The sequence below is a fragment of the Carassius gibelio genome, chromosome B21 (assembly GCF_023724105.1).
Source record: "Carassius gibelio isolate Cgi1373 ecotype wild population from Czech Republic chromosome B21, carGib1.2-hapl.c, whole genome shotgun sequence".
NCBI lineage: Eukaryota > Metazoa > Chordata > Actinopteri > Cypriniformes > Cyprinidae > Carassius > Carassius gibelio.
The window spans coordinates 21,189,712-21,212,377 of record NC_068416.1 but is presented as its reverse complement, the minus strand read 5'-3'; the positions used below and the strand labels follow the sequence as shown (position 1 = coordinate 21,212,377).

Sequence of the window (22,666 nt, the reverse complement as noted above, 5' to 3'; positions counted from 1 at the left end):
TAATATTGCATTAGCCACTAACCTTGATCACCTGTTTCTGAATATGTGATATACTAACTGGCTCTCAAAACTGATTTGCAGCTACAGGAAGGTCAAAAGAAGGTCCTGTCCTTTATCTTGGAAAAAAAAACAAAAAAACAAAAAAAAAAAGAATCTTGGTCAAATAGCTGTAAGCAAATATAGCAACATCACACAACATGTCAAATATTATAGAAACCTTTATAGTAGTACATATAGTATAAAAGTATAGCTCAATAAATACAAAACACATGACAGAAACATTATTATTTAATAAATCTGCCTAACTAGGTGATACCCAAAATAATCAATATTGCATAACCTATAAAAACTTTTTTTTTTCCCACAAAGTGAAATGCATGCTGATCCTCAATGCTGCTACAGACTCTTCTAGGACTCAAAGTATGCTGGACTCTATATACTCCACTCAATCACTGCTTTTTTTTGACTGTGGGGTAGAAAACCATGTCACACACACATTTACATTAAAAAGGTTATGCAGTCTGGAAATTCTAGGTAAACAAATGCAGCACAAAAGTATGGTGATATAAACAAAAACTCCAGGGTAGCACTGTACCCATTTTGTCCCTATTAGAAAAAATAAAGATTTAAAAACAAAACAGGTTCACCTTCAAACTCAGTTTGAATTTTCAGAAAAAGGTGTGCTACAGTGGACCCAAAAGTATTTGGACATTTAAAAAAGCATTAATGTCTAGGCATTATATAACAAAAAACAAGACAAATGGCTTTCCAAAACATATGCTTTTAGTGAATATATGAAGTCCTCAAATTCACACAGATGCCCTAGCATAGTGTATTCCATCACAACTATAAACATGAAATCACAAACTCCATTTTGAACAGCAGCTATATTTTATGTTTTTTAAACCTAAAAAAGAAAAAAAGTCTCTAAAAGTAGCTATAGTACACCTGAGACATTTCACATTTTCCATCATCTTCCACTGCAGCATTGCATGTCTGCATCAGTCACACCACTACGAGAAAAACGGTTGTTTTTGTAAACTAATAAAATGAATAAATGTCATTTTGGATAAAAGCATCTGCTAAATGAACAGATGTAAAGGCCGATGTCAGTAGGTGCAGGATGAGGTGAGGAAGCTACTGCTGTGCAGTCCTGAGGTCAGAGAGCGAGCCATGCGATGCGAGACCTCTCTCATGTTTTTAGCTGCCGTGATAGCACGGCTCAGAGAGCTGTCTAGAGTGTGCTGCTGATGGTCCAAAGAGAGAGATCGTCTGCGATGACCTCTGACCCCTGGCCTCTCATCTCTGACGGGACTGACTGAGATGTTAAAGGGTTGTGAGTAGGCCTGTGACGTCACAGGACTGGAGAAGTAACTGTGGGTAGAGGACACAGAATGCTCAGTCTGATGTGGACAGTGACACCAGAGTTAGTTGTGTGTTACTTAAAACAAATTGTTCAATCAGTTTAAATTTCAGAAATATATAACAATTATATAAATAGTATGTAATATAAATATTATAGAAATAAATTATATGTACATTCAAAAGATATCGGTAAATTAATAGGTTTATTCAGCAAGACAGTATAGTGATAGTAAAAAAAAAAAAAAAAATTCAATTTCAAATAAATGCTATTATTGAATATAATAAATTATTAAATAATTTTTTTATAAAATAATAATAATACACAGTAGGGTTCAAATGTCTGAAGCCACTGTGTAAAATGATTATTCTTTACTTTTTTATTCTAGAAACTTCATTCCATCAACAAATTACTGTAAATTATCAACACGAGCGTAAAATTTATTCAAAGCTTGAATTTCAGAATAATTTGGATCATAAATTAGAATTAGAAAATCTGATATTTTACCTAGAAATAGCTCATTATCTTCTAATTATTTTTTTCATTTTACGTCACAATGTTTTTGTTTTGCATTTTTGAAATCCTAAAGCTTTGTTTCTCTCCATGGTTAAATAAAATTTTGAATCCCGGACTTCCACAGCGGTCTCAGATGAGTTTTAATCAAGCCTGCAAAACTCATGGACAGAGGAAGTTGTTCTCATACATTTTTTAGAGCCTGAATCATTGATCAAAGTAGCTGGAGAGGAAGAAGCAAGTAAATTAAGCTAATGGCCACTTTATCCTGAGGTACTCACAGAGTTGAAGGATAGATGGGCACATATGGGACAACTGGAACACCTCCCAGAACTGCGCGGGGAGGAGCCAAATTCACACCTCCTCCTCTGTCCATCTGTAAGGAGGATCTCATTGGCTGACTCCCTCTGGGGGTGGAGACTGGCTCCTGATTGGCTAAATAAACACACATATGAAGTCAACATGATTCTTTGTGATAATGTATTTTACATTTTCAGGACACACTGTAATAAAACAAAAAGTTAGATAATGACATGTCAAACCTGATTGAGAGGCTCTTTGATTGGTTTGTAATGCACCACACACTGGGCAATGGCTACAGGACGGCTTTGAGAAATGTGGAGACCTCCTACTCCTCACTGGACCTTTAATTAATAGTGTAAGGGACAGGATGATCATTTATGAATTGTAAGCTCAGTACATTTTAAACATGATGGCGGTAAGATTCTTACGTGTCAAGGAACCAGTGCGGTCTGATATGCAATGAGGGCAGGCAGCTTCTGGTCCTCGGCTTGATTCGGTTGCATCACTATTGTCGGATCTGCCTGCTGATGTTTAATTCAAATAACCACAATGTGTTCTTGATCTCCATACAAAAACTGGTCATTTATGTTGAATTATTAGGTCTTTTCTTACATGTACTGTCCTCTTTATGATGTCCAAATCCTCTGGTTTGTCCTCTTCCTCGTGATGTCATAGGTGACATCCGGACATGTCTTAAAGTTGATGTTCGTGGCTCAGATAGGACAAACTCAGAATCAGTCGCTAACGGGTTAATAAGACATATGATAAAAAAGTAATTACAGATTCAGACCACCAATACTGCATCCAAGTGTCATTTAGGGCCGTTAAGAAAATCTATTTGCATCCTTATGTATTCTACTGTAACTTTAAAAGATTAACATGGAGCTAAACGCACTCAGCTCAGTTTGAGGCCGATGTCGAGGTAAAGATGCGGATCTTTGGCTCTGGGTGGGTCTTGGCAAGTTTCCTCTCTCCTTTTCTTCATTCCTCTCACTCTCTTTCTGCTGCCTTCTCCTGACTGAAGACCTAATAAATAAGGAACACAATAAAGTCACTTAATGAATTAGAAGTTTTAGGTAACGTACATCATTTTGGCCAGTCTAAGATCATAGATTCCCGGTACCTTGTGGTCTGTGGGGAAGCCTGATCCCTGGTCTCTTCTGTGGCAGAAGTGGGTACTCTGACAGGACTGGCAGGTTCGGAGAGTCTCAGATTTCCCTCTAGTCTCGCCTTCAGGTGGTTCACTTCTTGCTGTAGAGATCGAAGAGCCTCTCTGAAACACATAAACAACATATAAAAGGCATTATTTGGGAATCTGAAGAAAAAACAAAACGGATGAAATTAAAATCAGATTTTTTTTAAATTGTCTATCTGGAAGTCAGTTCCAGTTTCGATGTGGCTTTTTCATGCGATGAGTTGTTTATACATCAGGTGTTGCAACAAAGGAAAAACAATGGGATTTCAAGTGTGGGGTTTTATGGGTACACTACAATTTGTTTTTAAACATTAAATTGATCAAGTGACAGTAAAGATATTTATAATAGATAATGTTCTAAATTTATTTTTTAAGTAGGTCAAAGAATCCTACAAAAAGTATATCACTGTTTTGATATTAACCTGCCTTACTGTTTTCAACATTGATAATAATTTGTTTCTTATGCACCAAAATAGGCTTTTAGAATGATTTCAGAAGGATCATGTGACACAGAAGACTGGTAAAATTTCAGATTCGCCAACAGAAATAATTTACATTTTTAATTTATTAAAAAAAATAATAATAATAATTTTGAGCATACAAAAAACAGAGCGAGCAAGCAACTAAGCAGGACGAGTCCCAAGTCATGTTTTGCTTCTCTGTTAGAGTTAAGATCTAAACAGGGTTTAGAAATAACCATTCCAGTGTGGACCAAAAAGAGCGTTATAGGCACTGCTAGAAGTGGTGGGTGTGTGAATGTGGGTAGTTGAATATTTTAATCATTAAATACACACAGAGGGTTACGGTTTTATTAATACGTAGCTAATAGTGATTAATGCTGGTCTCTTGATGCGAAGCCGAATACATACCAGCGCACTCTTCAGCTAGTTTATTTGACAGACAGACTCCTGCTGAATCATAGAAAGGAAAGAATGAAAAATAAATCCAATTATCCAGATGGAACTCTGGCTGCCGTGTAGTGAAAAATGATTTCATAGAGACCACTGGAGTATCTCCCAGAACTCCTTTACAGTAGAGCCCTGGCTCAAAAGAGCGGTCTTAAATCTTAAATGCTTGTTTGTGCTGCAGTGGCCGTGTCAGCCTTTTGGAAACTCACTGCTGATTTGTTAGCTGAACGGAACTTTGGGCTTCGAGGTGGTCACCATGGTGATAAGGACTTCTGTGAGAGCGGAGATGCTGATTGGCTGGTTGTGGGTACCGGCCATCCTGTGATTTCTCATCCCCTGATAAGAAACGGACTGAGGAAAGAAGAGTAAAAGCAGGATGCAGAGACAGAAAAGGAGGAAAAGAGAAATTCAGGACCAGTATATTAATGATTTGTTGAAACATCAGCATTTCTCAAGACAAGATATATTTTTATGGTTGGTTGGTATATTATTGCCATGCCAGCTTCCTTGGTTATTTTTATGCAAGTAGTCATAAATACAAAAAATTATTATGAAATTTAATCTTATTGCAAGGTTTTACCGGTTACTATTGTTTATATATATATATATATATATATATATATATATATATATATATATATATATATATATATATATATATATATATATATATATATATATATATATATATATATATATATATATATATATATATAACAACACACACACACACATTTTTCATTTGAAATGTCAAACCTACACCCACCGTGATCACTGCCATGCTCTGATTGGCTGGTCAGGCTGCTTGGCCAGGGCAGGAGGTTGCTATTGGGCCAATGAATGGGGGATACTGAGGAAGTAAGACTGGAAGAAGAACACATTTCCTCCCCTCTTCTCCTCCTAACAGAACCCGTGCATCCTTCAGACTTGGCGAGGTGTTCTCTTCGGGTATTTAGAGAGGGTTGTGATTGAGAGGGCGAGACGGCAAAAGGTTGTCTAGCAGGAGGAGCAGACTCTGGTCTTTCTGTGTTCATACTTGGGCCAGACGGCGCGATGGAACTGGAGAACACATCAAAAAGAGGAAAATATAAAGGTGTATAAATTCCCCAAGACAAGCAGATTTTTATATTTTCTGAAAGAAATGATGTATTTTGTTGGTCTTGTCTCCATTTTTATCATCAGGTGGAAATTTTTTAATTTCATTCTTAAAGCACATCTCTCCCCAATGAGCCGCAAGATTTGAAGTATCAGTCACAAATAGTGCAGGATGAGTCCCTAACCCTAAGTATGAGCAGAAGCACCTCTAACACATTATATTTCAGTGGCTTCTTTAGTTATTATTGGTCAGAGGATACAGTGAAGGCGCTTCATACCTATCCACTGGCCTCTGCTGGAGAGGACTGTGTACTGCAGGAGTGAGATGACTGCTCTCTGAGCCCATAAAGCCACTGTCTGTCTCTGGAGACTTAACCCCATCCTACAGTGTTAAAAATACATGTAAGAACTCTACTAAAATAATATTCAAAATCTATTATTCATGCACATAAAGAAATGATCCTTTAGATATGATATATATTTGTTCATCACAAATAAAGCAGTGACTGACCAGAGGGGATGCTCTGACAGTCTTAGCCTTTGCTTTTAAACCCATAGTTCTGGGTTCTGTGCTCTCTGTCAGGCTGGTCAGGCTACTGCTTTGAGTTTTCCTGTTTCCTGACGCTTTCCTTTCCCTGCCCGGTAGCCCTGGCAACACCGAGGAGTGACAAAGAGCCTCCGGGTGAGTTTCCATAGAGTCACACACCTGTGACCTGACAGATGGGCCGGAGGGAGGGACACAATCTGCTGCTGCCTGCCTAAAGAAAAAGAGAATGGAGAGATGAATGAGAGAGCAAACAGCCAGGTGTTGATAACTGCTGTTAACCTCAGTTACCTTATTAAACCTGATAACAACATATAGCTGATGTTTAGACCATTTACTTTCTGTCACAGAATTAGAATAAGATGGCAGAACGTTAATACAAGGAGGACAGTGTTATTAACTAAAGCAGTGTTATTATAACACTAAACAGTGTTATTAACTAAAACTGATGCGTTCACTTAAAATAATAATAATACAAATAAAATAAAAAAAGTCAACTAAAACAAAACATATTTTTTTTTTTTTTTGCTTTATTTATTTTAGTTTTATTATTTTTATAAAGGAACATTTATACTTTTTTTTTATATAAAGACGGTCCTAAAATTACTTGAAACTGAAAATAACTAACATAAACCTGAGGAAAAAAGAAAAGAAAATTGATAATTAAAAAAAAAACATTTCAAAATGGGCAGGGCTTATAAGCCAAGATGTCTCATATTGGTAAGGTACAATCATTTTTATCTAGTATCATTTCTCTCAAGGTTTGTTAGTATGGCCCAATCCCAGTGTTGATTAAATAATGAAATAATTGTTCACAGATTACTGGAGAAGATCAGGCACTCACAGACATATAATATTCCTCTCCTCTCCAACTTAATGCTAACATACCTAATGTTCACTCATCCTATTCTTTACTGCCTTAAATTGCCAACCACTACCATTTACTAAACTAAACATGTGTAAAGCTGACGAGAAATAGGTTCATGACTCACTGCTGAGCAGATGTCATTGTCTTTTTCTCATTAAAAATCCTGTTTTGTTGTCTGTCCGTTACACTTGTATTCCCAAGAGAAGCAGAATCTCCAAAATCCAGCAAGTCATGGCTCTTTAAAGTCACAGTTGGGTCCAGCATCCCAGGCAGCTCTTTAAAACTCTGATAGCTGGGGATAAAAACAACAAGAGACTGAGCTTGACATGTAAACCTGTTTGTTCTTACACATGCTGGTTGATAGTCACTCACCAGTCCATGAGCTTACTGAAGTCTCTCTCCACACACTGGTGTTTGTCATGGAGGGGATGAAGAAGAAATGGAAGGATCTCTTCTTCCTCTTCATCTGCATCACTCTCTCCGCTAACTGAACTAACCTCCACTCCAACACAAGCCTCAGGATGGACAGCAGACAGTGGGCTCTGAGAAAGAAGGTAGGGGAAAATTAGATTGGTGAGGTCAAATGTTAGTGAGGTTTGGAGGTAAAGTCTGAGGCACCTCAGGTAGAGGTTCGGTCTCCAGCATGGACACAGAGAGCACATCTGAAGGAGGCAGAGGGTATAAGGGAGGTTCAGAAATGGGTTTGTTCGGTTCTGCTTGCTCCAGCCACTCCTTCAGCTCCTCCAGTCGCATCCCTGACCTGAAGATCTGACCTTCTAGGTCCCTGTGAAACACACACAAACACACAGCATGAACATAAGTACTGCAAACAGGAAGTACACAGGATAAACAGCTGTCGATATTAGCATTAGCAACAAAATACAACAGTTTTGTGTCATCATAACACAAAATGTCACTTTATTGTCACTTTTGAAAAAAAAAAAGTATTCTTTAAAATAATTTTGGAATGGTAGTGTATTTATACATGCACATAAAAAGAGTCTACCTGTCTGGGTCAAAGGTGACATGCCTGCCTTTCCACTGCTGCTGCTGCATCTGAGACTGGGCTCGTGCATCTAGGTAAGCATGTTCAAGAGACTCCTGTCCCTGTGCCAGTGTGGAGAGACCCTGTAGATGAAACAGTTCAGAGTCAGTCTGACGTAATGTCTTTAAATAATTAAATTTTTTAGAAAAGCGTCAGCATACCTTTATCTGTTCACAGGGCTGGAGCTTCCCATTCTTTAGAAGTGCCTCGAAAGCATCAACCTGAAAAACACAAAGAAAAAAAAAAGATTTGGGGTTTAAAGCACTGATGTTAAAATAAAATGCCTGTTAACACTGATTAAAGCTAAAACTGGTGATTTTAAATGACCTGTAGCTGAAATCTTTGAGTTTGTTTGGTCAGAGTCTCTGTTAGGTGGTTTGCAGTGAGAGATCCAGACCTCTTTGAGCTGATCGAGTTCACAGAGGAAGGACGAGTTGGTGTTTTTCTGCAGTTTTCTACAATGTGAATAAAGCAATTTTGAGATTATTACACAAAATTGTTCAGACTGATTGCAAAGTAACTTAGAAGAGATTATAAGAAGGTTCTGAAATTCAATTTTGATTTAAAATTTAATGCAAGGCATCTAATTCAAGCATAAATGTGGTTTTGATGCTTTTTAACCTCTTAACTATCACTGGAAAGTGCACTATCCAAACTTACATTTTTATAATTCATGACTGAAAACATTTTGTAACATGATTTTGATGTATCATTTCCATGGCAATGCAATGTCTGATTTTAAATTGGGTTTCAAAGGATGAATTCTGACATTATACGTTTTCAATTGACATATAATTTCTTATGATTTCTAAAGCAACTAAGAAGACTTTCTGTGACAAAGGTAAGAACTCCTGTTATGATGTAGATTTTTTTACTTTTCCTACATATTTTTTTTAATTGGTAAAATATCTATTAAGGAGTCTTTGAACTTTCCAACAATATACAGTTTGTCATGATTAGATTAGGACCATGTAATTAGAACATAACATAACACTTTGTTGAATTACTACAAAAAATTATTCTATTGAAATATTTATAGAATATATGTTTGAGTATGATAACTGTGTGATTTTTAAATGCACAATCCAAGCACAGTTTTAAAGAGTCATTGTGATGTACCCGAGTGATCTCTCTGCTGGATCTGGTGAGTAGAGCCTGCGTCGAACTCTGCCCTCTGCGCTTGAGGAAAACTGAGCGTTATGACCTTTGAGGCCTCCTGAATAACACCTGACAGGATAGCTGTACTGGGTTTTGGGGGTTCAGAACAGAGACCAACCTGAAAACATACAGCAAATGCACAACAATCATGAGCTGATGGTTAAAGGGACAAAAAATGACAAAGAAATCAGCAACTGAAAAATCTGACAAAATCCACTTTGCCAATAATCCACAGGCCCATTAATATGCATAATGTCTTGTAATGCTAGAAAATCGATAAGAGTAAAACCATTAAAGTCAACCATATGCTATATATAAAATCTACTGTATTTAAATTCATGTTTAAATGGTAGACTGTACCTTTAGCACTAAAAAAAAAGTTTAGCTCGTATTCTTCTACAATACAATAATTGGTGACATCTGATCTTAAGTATCTCAAATTTCTGTTTCCCAATATAGTGTGAAAAACATCCATTATGTTGATGCTGAGACCATCAGAGAAATACAGCTCTGTTTTGCCCACCCATTTGCCAGACCCTCAGATTTACTGCATACTGGTGACTTGAACCACAAAGGAGCACAGAGGAGACTCATATATAATAAAGGGCTCATAAAACAGGACATTTAATGGTGTTTTCCACTGCTGGACTTACTGATAAGACAATGGATAAAGAAACACACTGAGAACACAATGACAATCGGCTGATATCCATGCACTTCACCACACACACACACACACACGTGACTTAGATGTGAGGTAATGGGTTTTGTGTGCTGAAATCTAATAGAGGTCAAATGACTGTCTCCGCTTGATAAGTCCCCGAGACACTAAATCACACTGAACAACCTCAACCTGACCTCTGAGTCTTCGGAATAAAACCCCCCATTTTTTAACACAATCAGTATTTTTACAGGATCAATACCAGAAGCAGATCATCAGATCATCTCAATTAGCAGTTTTACCAACCTATGCTTAACAATTTTCACATAAAATAAATATTTATTTTTTTCAAAATATGCTTGGTACTTACATTGCTTTATTATACTGTATAAAATGGTGATAATACTGTGATTTCTGAAAAATGTTGACTGATTAATCTGATCCCATGATTGGTAAATAAATATTTATATATTTCTTGTGATTGGAAAGGCCATCGACATTTCTACTGTATAATTGATCATAAACGCGTATTTAAAGTCAATCTCAATCAGAGAGATAAAGTCAATCGGAGGTCTCACGGGTTTGGAACGACATGAGGGTTAGTCATTACTGACATAATTTTCATTTTTGTGTGAACTAACCCTTTAAGCACAAATAAGAACCACAACTAAGTCAATAATGGATTAAAGTGAATGACCCCTGTCTATCTCAAGCTGTTGTGTCTGTTAAAGCAGAGGCAGATGGCCAGGGCACATGGGGGAAGAACTTAATGCGCATTATTAGCTAAAATTAGCTACATTAAAAAATAATTACCAACATTGCTCTGTAAAATCAGTGAAAATATAACACTGACCTCTTATATGAAGCAAAGTTAGATATGACATCACAGGGCTCAGGGCCAGATTTGTTTCAGGTCACTTTATCATTTGACACTGTTGTGTTTACTAACTGTTTTCTACACAATGTATGACCTTCTGAGACAAATAAACAGAGCTAATTTCATCAAAATAAATGATAATGCCAATTTGGCTGTGAATCAATATAAATATTTAATCAATTTATATATAATTCTATGTTTTATTTTTCATATATAATGTGCTGCATTCCTTTTACAGGAAATTATATTATATATACAATTTTTTAGCAACAATTTGTGCAGTTACTGTGCTAAAAAGCATTTGTGTCCATATAATAGTATGCAAATAATATAATGATTTGTAAAAGTAATGTTTTTGTATGTACACTGCTTATTGTCTCAGTTTGTTTGCTAGTGTTTCTCTAAAATGGTCTGTCTTCTGAGGTAAGCCCTTTCTGCAGGCCTTTCATTGGAGGAAAAACATTACAATCAGAGAACCCTCAGTTTGAAAATGAGCTGTGCTGCTAAACGGAGGGCTGTGATTATGGCGGTCACAAAAGAGATTCTGACTCAGCCTGAGGAGTCTAAAAATAGCTCTCGCCGACAGCAGAGCACACGCAGAAAGGAGACAGGCCTGCTGATACGAGGGAGAGTATAGCACTGAATTCAAGTCAACCTTCAAATGAAGGGAAAAAAGCATAAAACCATAAACACAGTCTGTGAAGCCAACCTTTGCTTCAAGGCGAAGGCGATCAATAGTATTTTCAGCTTCTGCATACTTGGTTAGCAGCCTGTTATAGTCCTCCTGTTAGTAAAAAAGAGAGAGGAAAACATAAAAGACATAGATAAAGAAACATAACAGATGGCTTCATCTTTTAGACTCTTGGATAAATCAGCATCATTTTGAGTGTCAGTGTTTGTTACATTCCCTACATTAAAATAAATAAAATTCTGTATCTCACAATGCAATTAAATTTAAACTTCCCTCTCAAATATCAACCAGCATCTCCTACTACTTTCGCAAATATGTAAAACACGTAGAATATTACTGTTTAAAATGTTTATTGCTGCATACTGCATACGATTTGATTTGCTTTTACAGCATACACCCTTTTCAATAGTTTGGTGTCAATATATATATTTAATTATGAAACTAATATTTAATATTTAAGAAACAAACTATTTTTTTATTCAGCAAAGATGCATTAAATTAATCAAAATTGACAGTAAAGTCATTTATCATGTTACAAATGATTTCGATTTCAAATAAATTCTGTTCTTTTGAACTCTCCATTCGAAGAATCCTAAAAACAAATAATAATAATAACACTTTCCATAAACATATCAAGCAAAAACAAAGCATTTTAGAATGATTTCTGAAGAATCACGGGACACTGAAGACTGGAGCAATGGCTTCTAAAAATGCTACTTTTATATCACAGAAATAAATGACATTACCAAAAAATTATTTAATAGAAAACCGTTATTATAAAATAAACTGTAATAATATTTTGTATTTTCGTGAGCATACGAGAAATAAAAAACATTTTAAAAATAAATGTTACAGACTTTATACTATGCGGTAAATAGTATACTACTGTAGTATTTCACTTTAAACAGCATGCTCCTGATTTCCTCCTTCTATACCTGCAGCTGCTGCATCAGTGTGCTGGCCTGCTGGGGGCAGCGGAACTCCTCTGGTACTGTGCTGTGCAGACGCCTGGGGGCCCCACTCATGGAGGGGCTTCCTGGAAACCCATCAGAACTGCTCAAAAGGACCTCTCTCACAATCTCAGCAGGGGACTTGAACACTACAGGAAGATCCGGGTGTGAAGTTCTGTCATGAGAAGGTTGACGGCTTTTAGGAGGTTTGTATCCACTATTTTTCGGGAAACGTACCCTCGGCTCCACTTTGGAGAAATCAGGTAAAGGGTGACTCAGCTGTCCTTTCCTAAGAATACAGATACATCAATAATCAGTTCAAAAATAATGCTAAATTGGAATAAATGCCCAGTATGGACTAATCACAATATAGGTTTACTGTATTTTATATAAATGATATATAATATTTCATATGTGCATGTATTTTTTTGACCATTTTTAATATAATTTTTCATTATTTGTAACTTTTACGGAAAGATTTATATATTGTTTATTAATATTAATTAACTCATTAACAAATCACAGGTCATGTTAATCAAATAATGAATTTGTGTTTATTTTTCATCTCACCTGACATCATCTGGATCAGAGTGAGAGGTTTTGGAGGTTCTGTGGTTCTTTATTGCTGAAGACCGGTGAGGTGTAGGAGGGGGAGAACGCTCTGAGGGGGAGACGCTTGCTTTAGAAATGCACTGAGCTGGAATAGAAACCTGATCGTCACAGGAAGCTGGGTTTGTTTCTCTGGGAGAGGGCGTTGGAGGCTGCAGATTGTGGTTAGGACTGTGTAGCCCTAATTTTTCTCCACTCGTACCATCTTGGTGTGTTTTTCCAAGTCTGATTTTTATTACAGGGCTTCTGGCTGAAGTTTGAGGGGTGACCTTGTTTTTAATCTCCTCCCCTTTTGATCTAACCGTGTGGTATGTTTTAGGGGTGCTAAGAGATGACTCTGTCCTAACGTCTGCCTCTGGAAAAGTCTCAGCTTCAGTTCCACAGTTATTCATCAGTTCCTTTGAGGACAAATGGGGAAAACTGATGGGATTAGAACTGCTTTGTGAGATACGATGTGAAACTGGCAGAAATTGCTGATTGGTTTCTTCAAGTTCCTCAGAATCACTTTGCTCAGAATGCTCTGGGGTTCCCGAAATTTGAATATTTTGAGTGATCTCACTGTAATCACAGCTCTTCAGCCTTTCAAACATAGATGCCATGTCTTCTGTGTCAGGAAATGCTTGATCCATGAATCTCTGAGCATCTTCACGTGTTTCTTTCTCTTCTGTTTCCTCATCAGTCATGTCTAGCACCGTGTCTCTCTGTGGGAAAGAGTTTAATTTGTGACTGTGGATTGTTGGGCTCCCTGTACTGTCCTCATCGTCAGTCCAATCTTCCAACAAAACACTTCGGTCTTCATCTGTTTTGTGTTCTTCCTCTATAAAAAAAAAGAGAGAAAGTGAATGAAAACTTTTTAGACCATATGGAATATTATGATACTTATACTGCATTTTAAAAGTTGGGGGTCGTTACAATGTTTTTGTCTCTTAAACTCACCCAGCCTGAATTTACAGTATTTGATAAAAAAAAAAAAAAAACATTGTGAAATAGTATTGCAATGAGTATTGCTTTTCTATTTATATTTTACATGTAATGTATTTCTGTGATGCTAAAGCTGAATTTTCAGCATCCATTACTCCAGCCTTCAGCAAGGACATCGTTAAAATAATCCATGTGACATCAGTAGTCCAACTGCAACAATACATTTGTGTGCAAAGAAAAACAAAAATAAACAATTTATTCAATAATTCGTCCCCTCCACTTCACCCTATAGTGCCATTTTGGAGAGTATTACATACATAAACAAAGTATGCTGTCCTGTGTCAGCAGCACTATACATGGTTATGCTGTTTCCATTTTACATGCTTTGATCTGAATGTAAACAACGTACACACATACATTCGTTGCATAGGTTGTTTACGTATGTGATACTGGGCTACTAAACATCGTAAAACCTGTGATGTGACGATCGTGGATGGGCACATCACGATATCACTGCTGAAATGATATATCGTACAGCCATATCTCAGAATGCATTAAAATTATCTTAAGTTGTGTTTCGAAGATGAAAGAAGGTCTTACGGGTTTGGAATGACATGAGGGTGAGTAATTAATAACAGAATTTTTGGTTGAACTATCCCTTTAAAGAATGGTAGTGTATCTATGGATGAATTATCCCTTTACACCAATTGCAAGTTGTGAGCCCTTACGCAGAGATGGAGAGCGGCAGTCATCTCCAGTGTCCTGAGAGAGCGGCTCAGAGTCCAGCAGCTCACTCAGGTGACAGCTTATCTCCTCTAGTGCTGGTGGTGGCCCATGCTCAGGCTCAGGGGTCTTCACATCCCACAACAGGTCTTCTGCAATCTCCTCCTCTTGTTCCTGATTGACACAATCATGAGATGGTTATTAAACAGTTGCTAGTTTAAAAAAGCACCATTAACCTCCTAAAACCAGGGCATATAAATTGATTAAATGTTTCTAATTAAATACAGTTGAAATCTGGCAACTGTTTTTAAGTGTAATGAGATTCTTCTGAAGAAGAGCTCTGGTGAGATCGCTCTAAAAGAACAATAAATGGGCAGATATCAATCAAACATCTCTGATGTCCTCACCTCCTGCTGCCCTTGACTCTCTGCCAGACCAATGATGCCATTCTCATCCATCTGGCTTTGAAAGTCCTCATCTGGTTCTTCATCCCAGCTGAAGTCCGACCCGTCTGGGCTAGAGGGAGAGGAGTATGCTGGGGCAGGTGTCCACACCAGAACCCCTGCGGTGGTACCACCTCTGCTCCGCTCCATTACCTGTCTCTTCATCGCTCTCATTTGTTCCACCTTGAGGTCCTATTCCACCTGCAGCTCAACATTGATATTGATGTCATCTCTAGTAGCTGACCACTTATGAATGTTCTATGAACAGCCTGCGTAATGTCCACTCAAGGGTCATCAGGGTGATTTAACATGACCTGAAAAACACAGAAATATATTTTTTCATTATTATTGATCAACTTATGCATTACCAATAACCTTTCATGAAATATAAAATGGAAGACATTTCACAAAACTAATTACATCAAAGAAAAATAATTATCAACTGTTTACAGAAACATTAACAGATAATAAACCATTTCATGCTGAAGGAGGTGACTAAAGAGAAGCCCACAAGCGTCTGTGTAACTCTTCACAATAGTCTAATTAATGCTGTCATTCATGTACCGTAGCTCAGTGCTAATTGAGCATGATGAAAGGTTATGCAAAGTCTGTAAACAGATGTTCTCAAGTGGAACCACAAAACATCTGAATAAATAATGCAGTTCTTCACCTGCTTGCAACAGAGCGTAAACTTAAAAACAGCAGATACATTTTTGTCTTGATAGAGTGTTTTTTTTTCTTAGTCACTACAATTATAAAACACTATTCCACCTCAAGTTGCATGTAAACATTAAGGTTTTGACATCAAGATTAGAAAGATTAAATTTTCTTTTAATTAAAATAAAAAATAATAAAATAAATTGATTTTTATTATGAACTATACTATAGTTCCAAAGTCTGGATTCACTAAGGTTTATTCAGCAAGGGTGCATTCAATCTATATAAAAATACACTAAAGACATTTATTATATTAATAAATATTTTAATTGTAAATAAATGCATTTAGTTTCCACAAAGCTACTACACAGCACATAACTGATAATAAGAAGAAATGTTTCCTGACCACCAAATCACCATATAAGAAAGAATGATTTCAGAAGGATCATGTAATAATGAAGACTGCATTAAAATGCTTTGCCTTCACACAGGAATAAATGACATTTTAAAATAGATATTGAAGAAGAAACAGTTTATTTTCAATTGTAAAAAGATGAAGCCATGCGAAAATGCGACGATGTATCGTCACAGAGATTAGACAATATGAATATCGATACAGCTGGCCCTGTATCGATATTGTGGCACGTGCAGTGCTTAATTTGAATACCATTTAAAACGGAGCAAAAAAGTGCACGGTTTCTAAAAATAATGAATAGAGCTTAATAAATAGGCTACAACAAGGTTTAATCTGGCCGCAAAGGAACAAAACCGGGGTTGCCTGATATAAAGAGATGTTATCCCCGAAACATTGTGCAATAAGGAAATATCTCTTACGTATGTTTATTATCTTTGTCAACCTGGCAACCCTGTGCACGCGCTCTCTTTCCACTATAAAACGCGTAAAACACCTGTTAGCTAGCAGTTTAGCGATCTCCACTTCAATATTCTATTCTCAGAACATTGTAATTCATGAAGTGTTTATTTACACAGGAGATAAAAAGAGGAGAGAGGCTGTGCACATATTAATTCCCTCAGTTTATTTAATAGTGAAATCGATTTGGAAATTAATCAAGTGTATCTGCCCAAAATCATTTTTTTACAAATCATTTTCACAGAGGGGAGCAGAGTAGTCAATCACAGACATGTTTGTTGACTTCTACAACGCATTGGCCAAGGCCAATCAAAGGTGTTTAGGTTGGAATCCTGAGTTCTATCATGCTCATAACTTAATTTAAAAAAAGTTTCACTGTGTAGACACATTGGTTAAAACTGAACTTTCTGAGGTTGTGATGAATGAATGACAGTTTTAATGAATTTAAAGGTAGCACTCATTCTACCAGTGGTTCCCAATTCTGGTCCCGGAGAACCTCCAACACTGTATATTTTAGATGTCTCCCTATTCAAATGCACCTGTTTTAATTCATCAACTCATTAGTGAAGACTCCAAGACCTTGGCTGCATCCGAAAACTTAGGCAGGTGGCTTGCTGCCTTGCTGTCTAAACAGGCAATGACTTGGCAGGCAGCGTTTTTGCCCGAAGGCACCTCATGAAACAGATTTCGGACAGGCTTCTGAGGCAGTGTAATGGTTTAATGATCGACAGCAAAATATAAAGTGCTTTTGTGATAACTAAGTGGATATTTAATTGCTGCAATATTAATTTCTCCCTAGAAATTACATAAAAAGTGGAAAACGTTGTTCAGAAACATACATTTACACATTAACTGAACACCGACCGCAACTTTCTGACGCCATCTTTATTTTTTGGCTTAACTGTATCATAATGGAACGCACAGGATTGTGGGATATCAAAGGCAGTGAAGGATACATCTATGCTGCCCTGCCTTCAAAAACTGTCCAGATGAAGGCATCTCAGAAGACAGGAAATGAAGCTGACATTGATTTCGGACATGCCTTGATACCTTCCTACCTTGGAATGCGACCTCCAAAGGTCAGCATTTTTCAGTTTTCGGATGCAGCCCTCAAATGTGTGCATCAGATAAGAGAGACACCAAAGGCATGAATGGTATTAATGCAGCATTCATATCATCCAACCCCAATCAAACACACCTGAACAAGCTAATCAAGGCCTTCCATTCAGATTACTAGAAAGCTACAGGCAGACAAGCGGCCATGGCCAGGGAAGCGGCCAGGGAGCGGGTGCCGGCCAGGGTCAGGGGAGCGGCCAGGGTGCCGGCCAGGAAGCAGCCGCCGGCCAGGGTGCGGCCAGGGTCAGGGTGCCGGCCAGGGTCAGGGTGCCTGCCAGGGGAGTGGCCAGGGTCAGGTAGCCGGTCAGGGTCAGGGTGCCGGCCAGGGCCAGGGAAGCGGCAAGGGGGCCGGCCAGGGAAGCGGTTACGGCCAGGGTGCCGGCCAGGGCCAGGGAAGCGGCCAGGGCATTGGCCAGGGTCAAGAAGCTGGTCAAGGAAGCGGCTACGGTCAGGGAATTACAATATAAATTTATTAGAATGAGTAAATGATTATTTATGGGCTTAAAAACAATTCAAACAATCAGAATGTTGTATCTGGTTGGGAGTGACCAATGTAAACATTAAACGTATGCCATTATCTATATTGTACTGTGGTATAGTTATGGAGGCCCTTGATATTGCAGACGTCAACTGCTAATAGTTAGCACTGGCCCTGAAGTATACAATCTTTCATAAACAGCTGTTTTACTAAATTCTACTGAGTTAAAATTCAGTACAGTCCTGTATCGTGATGCGTATCGTATCGGGACTTTGCTGGTGATACACAGCCCTACTGTATTGCCATAAACCTAGCCCTCACAGGAAACCTTCTGCATTTTTACATTCTCAAAAATAAAAAAAAACTGCCCGGTATCGTTTATAAAACTTGTTTCCCCATGGGGAACTTAACTTAGGTTCCCACAGTGACCCCATGAGTCTATAGCCCCTTTCACACTGCCATTCCGGCAAATACAGGGGTAAAGTGTTCCTGCAATTGTTCCCGGGTCGCTAGATTTTGAACTTTCACACTGCCAGTGATGACCCGGTATATGTGCGTGCTTTCACACACAACCCTTGAAGATCCCGTAAGGACACGTGACATCAGCGCGTGATGTGTAATGTATGAGTCGAAAACGCTAGGCACGTTATACTTTCACTGAAGCAAGCAAACGATCTCGGCGTCAAAGCGGAAAGTGAGGAACTAACTGATCTCTGCTTCATTACAGTTTGCACATATGTTTCCGTTGCGAACGTTGATCTTCCTTCAAAACAGCCGGTAAAAGAGTTGCGTGATAACACGTGTCATCACTTCGATACGGAATTAGATCTGGCTTTTGTTTACACAGCACTTGTCCCGGGTCGAACACCGCAACGTTACTAGGTCCCCGACCCGGGTTCAATTCGGTAATCAATCCCGGGACGTGGTTGCTTTCACACAGAAGGCGACCCGGCAATGTTCCGGAAATATTGCGGGTCCGATGTGCAGTGTGAAAGGGGCTTATGTGTTTTCAGGTTTAAGTCCCCACACAATGTCAAAAAATGTCAGGCTTTACAATCCGGTTTTACCATAATGTAGCATAAATAAGTACACACACACCCTTTCAAAATGTTTAAGGTATATTTATAAACATTTTCCCACACAAAAATGAGAACTTCACTTTTATCTTTTTGCAATGCATTTTTTTAAAATAATTTTTACTTTTCATATTAAACAATAAGTAAACAATAGTCTAGGAGGTGAATCTTATGTAGTAGATGTTTCATCTAGAAAACAACCCACAACCTTCCCAGGGCCCTTGGTCTCCATGGTGACCACACAACAACAATCTCTGCCATGCACTGCCGGTCTTCAGGCATCAAAGCATCGTTCTAAGAACAGCCAATCGGCATTCAGAACACTACTTCATGGCAGAAAAGAATAGCTGGGAAAGAACTTTCATACAAAATTATAACAAAAGCTCCTTTTATAAGAAAACCAATGTTCCATTTTAAACCTAACTAAATTTGGTTTACAAGCCTTAAATTGTGTTGCTGCCACATCCAGAGCATAGCTGTGCATACTTGTCATTTGCTAAATCAAAACAAGTGTTTTGGATCTAAGATATGAGCAAGTGACCCTGAAAAGACAAGCATGCACATACATTCTTGTGACTTCTTAATAACTACAAGAATGGATATCTCATGTCGTCACGTCCTGTGTGTGGCAGACCTATTTGTGTGGATATAACTTTTGTTTGTTGCCACTAACTATTCCACAGAGACACACAAACCGTAGCAATCTGTCTGCATCCTCTGCCAGCGTGAACACAAATGTTTTCGCCGAGGGAGTCTGCTAATCTCCTGAGCGCAGTGCGTTCTGCAGCAAACCTTAATTAAACGCTTGTCTAAGTCTCCGCCATCCATTCAGCGAGCCTGTGGTGGGCTCAGCCAAAAGCAACATGTATCCTACTGTATATATAGAGATCATTCACTGTTACTGTACTCAATAGCCTACATTACAGTGCCCTCGAACACAGAGGGAGCTGAACAGGATTAATAAGACGAACAGTGAGCCCTAAAGCTCTTTAAGGGCCAAGAAGATCCACAGGGTCTGAGGACGAATATTTGTGTTGTGATCAGACAGGCCACACGATCAACTCTAGTGTGCCGTATTCAAACCTTGAGCATCTCTTCTTGGTTGAAATTGCAAGTCTGGAATTATTTGATAATCATTAGAAAAATGATTTGTTATTTATTTTTTTCTAGTTTTTTTTTTTCAGTAAGAAATGTACTTCAGATCTATAATCACTGATTCTAGCTCATATCCTGTGTAAAATAAACCTATGCGGATTCAAGTCCTTGATTAAAAATAGAAAATACTTATAAGATGTTTCTGCTTTCCTCTCTTTCATTTATGTTATGTATGATTACAACAACTGCAAAATATTAAAATAAACAACAACTGGGTAGTTGATAAACAAAATTAATTTGAATCAAATTTTTATAGATTATAGTAATATATGAAATTGACAACAAATGCACAATAATTATAACATTTATTATAAGGCTGCAATTAATTCTGATAATTAAACAATATATCACATCACATAATATATGTTGTATTTCATTAAATACTAGAATAAATAATAATAAAGCATTTCCAAAGACATTTGTACATGCTTTATTATTATATTTCATATTTCAACATATAAAACTAGTAAACGAATCATACATTTTAAATAATATTTATATTTCAGAACAATACTATATTTAGTATAATATTTAATATAGTAGGCCTAAATACATGGTTCTGAAATATAAATATTATTTAAAATGTATGATTCATTTATTAGTTTTATATGTTAAATAGGAAGCTCTTGTTTCTTGGTTATAGGTATAACACACTTGTACAACTTGACTAACGAGCAGAAGGAGGTTTAACCTGTTGATCAGGAGCAAGGATATTTGCGAATATACAACATATGAATATGTGAGACATGAGATCTGTTATGAGGAACTTTACCATGCAAAGGTCGGCTGACTGTAGTGTTTTAGCATTGCTTACCTTGTACATTATCACGGTCTTCCAGGGCAAAATCAGCGCTCTTTATGTGACTGCATGAACTTCAGACTGTTGCCTTGAGAACAGCACACAAACTAACACCACCAGTCCGTCTTTACATCACCAAGCGACAAGGCAAACATGGACTTCTCACCTGCTTTTTGTCAAATGCATGTAAGTTAACGCAAAGGTCCAGGTTGCTTTTACTTTTACTTTTGTTGTTGTCCCTGTCTTCAACTCGCGCTGTTCTGCTCAAGCTCTGCCAAAATTTCTGTAGCTCACTCCACGCGACCAGTTTAATTTCACTTCACACTTAAATATACTCAAGTACAAAGCGAAATATTCCAGGTTTTTGTGTTCTAGGGTGGAAATCTTTAACTTTTCTTACAGGAAAACCCCCTAACACGCTGCCAACAAAGACGAAGGATTAATTAATTATGCAGCATTAAATCTAAGAAGAGCGAGACGTTGATTTGAAGGCGGGGCTTCGTTGTCAAAGTAAACATAACGCTGGATTGAGAATTTTGATTGGCTCCTCGGCGAAGAAGGCGGGGTTTACAAAAGTACAAATCCATTCATATCGTCCACATAAGAATTATGAAATATACCTTCTCTTTAGGACGTCCTCATTTAGCTGGACACAGAGCAACATGCTTATTTATATTCTCAAATCAACGTACTATAAGGCGTTTGTTGTGATACCACTGATAGCCACATGATGGCGCCATAAAACAGCTATTCAAACTACGTAGCTGTTAGTAGAGGAAATATTTGCCATGCACGGTATTCTTGTAGTACCAGTGAAAACTATTGTACAAGAATATGGCACACATAAATCAAAGTACCGGAGTATTAGTTCGTTCATATGGCAGTAGCCTAATCTAGTGCTTTTCGTTACTGATACAATATGATGTACATTTTGATCTATCAATTTATTTTTAATACAAACACAAGCAAGACAAAAATAACCTAGACCTATATGCAAAATGAATTCTGCCTCTCATATCCTGTGTTTCCTCATTCAGCCATGAGCTAGCCTATATGGTTAATGAGGTTTTCTAATGTTGTTCCCTGTGCTTTGACACCTAATTAATGAGAAACCACAAGATGCCTCCCATTTGCAGATAACTATAATCATGTGTTTGTTTGTGTATGAATCGGTTTGATCAAATGGGTTTCAAGGCATGCTACTAGGGAATTACTTCATATTTTAGTGAGACGTGAGGGTCTATTAATGTTACATTATCTCGCTGATTATAGTTAATGAGATTTGTACCTGCCACAAAACACAAGACACTGGTGGGAGATGAAGAATGGAAAGACAAAAGGATTTCTCTTTTTTCTGCACTTTGTCTTTATTGGAAAATAAATACACACTTTCTGTATAAATAACATGGCTGTGTGGTCTTTTCTTTAAACTGTACAAGAGGCAGGCAGACAGATGAACAAAGGCAGCGGGTTGTTGAGGTAAAACAATTGTAAAGGGAATAAAATAAGATAATAAAAACTCAATTCTGGAAATGTACTGTGCAGGCATGTTTCAGCATACCGTGTTGACGGTAAAACAGGAGTGCTTCTGAGGGAATTATTTTGAATGCAGGTCGAGTAGAGAGCTCAAGACGCTGTCAGTCACAA

The 22,666-nt window shown here is 37.6% G+C and overlaps 1 protein-coding gene across 2 annotated transcripts; it reads right to left on the bottom strand.

The window, feature by feature from the left end:
• Positions 1-200: 200 nt before the first annotated feature.
• akna (AT-hook transcription factor) lies at positions 201-21,531 on the bottom strand. 2 transcript variants are annotated; one of them, XM_052587439.1, is made up of 24 exons: positions 21,035-21,531; positions 14,832-15,181; positions 14,430-14,598; positions 12,742-13,597; positions 12,157-12,460; positions 11,240-11,314; positions 8,954-9,110; positions 8,162-8,289; positions 7,996-8,055; positions 7,796-7,917; positions 7,408-7,573; positions 7,162-7,331; positions 6,914-7,081; positions 5,889-6,135; positions 5,656-5,759; positions 5,049-5,341; positions 4,492-4,633; positions 3,303-3,452; positions 3,075-3,205; positions 2,792-2,920; positions 2,608-2,703; positions 2,419-2,520; positions 2,158-2,311; positions 201-1,374 (listed from the first exon to the last, which is right to left on the bottom strand). In XM_052587439.1, exons 2-24 carry the CDS (start codon positions 15,039-15,041, stop codon positions 1,110-1,112), a joined length of 4,398 nt encoding a protein of 1,465 aa, XP_052443399.1. In that variant the 5' UTR covers positions 15,042-15,181; positions 21,035-21,531; the 3' UTR covers positions 201-1,109. The 2 variants fall into 2 exon arrangements, with proteins under 2 accessions (XP_052443399.1, XP_052443398.1); XM_052587438.1 differs by having other exon boundaries at positions 2,608-2,700; positions 21,035-21,496.
• Between the last annotated feature and the right edge of the window lie 1,135 nt (positions 21,532-22,666).

What these genes read in the sequence shown, in the direction of transcription:
- akna (XM_052587439.1), bottom strand. Translation starts at nt 15,041, where the DNA reads ATGAGAGCGATGAAGAGACAGGTAATGGAGCGGAGCAGAGGTGGTACC. An exon ending in ACAATGACATCTGCTCAGCA is followed by an intron (nt 6,136 to 6,913) that starts GTGAGTCATGAA and finishes CTTTTTCTTTAG; the next exon opens with GCAGGCAGCAGCAGATTGTG. An exon ending in AGAGCATGGCAGTGATCACG is followed by an intron (nt 4,634 to 5,048) that starts GTGGGTGTAGGT and finishes TTCTTTCCTCAG; the next exon opens with TCCGTTTCTTATCAGGGGAT.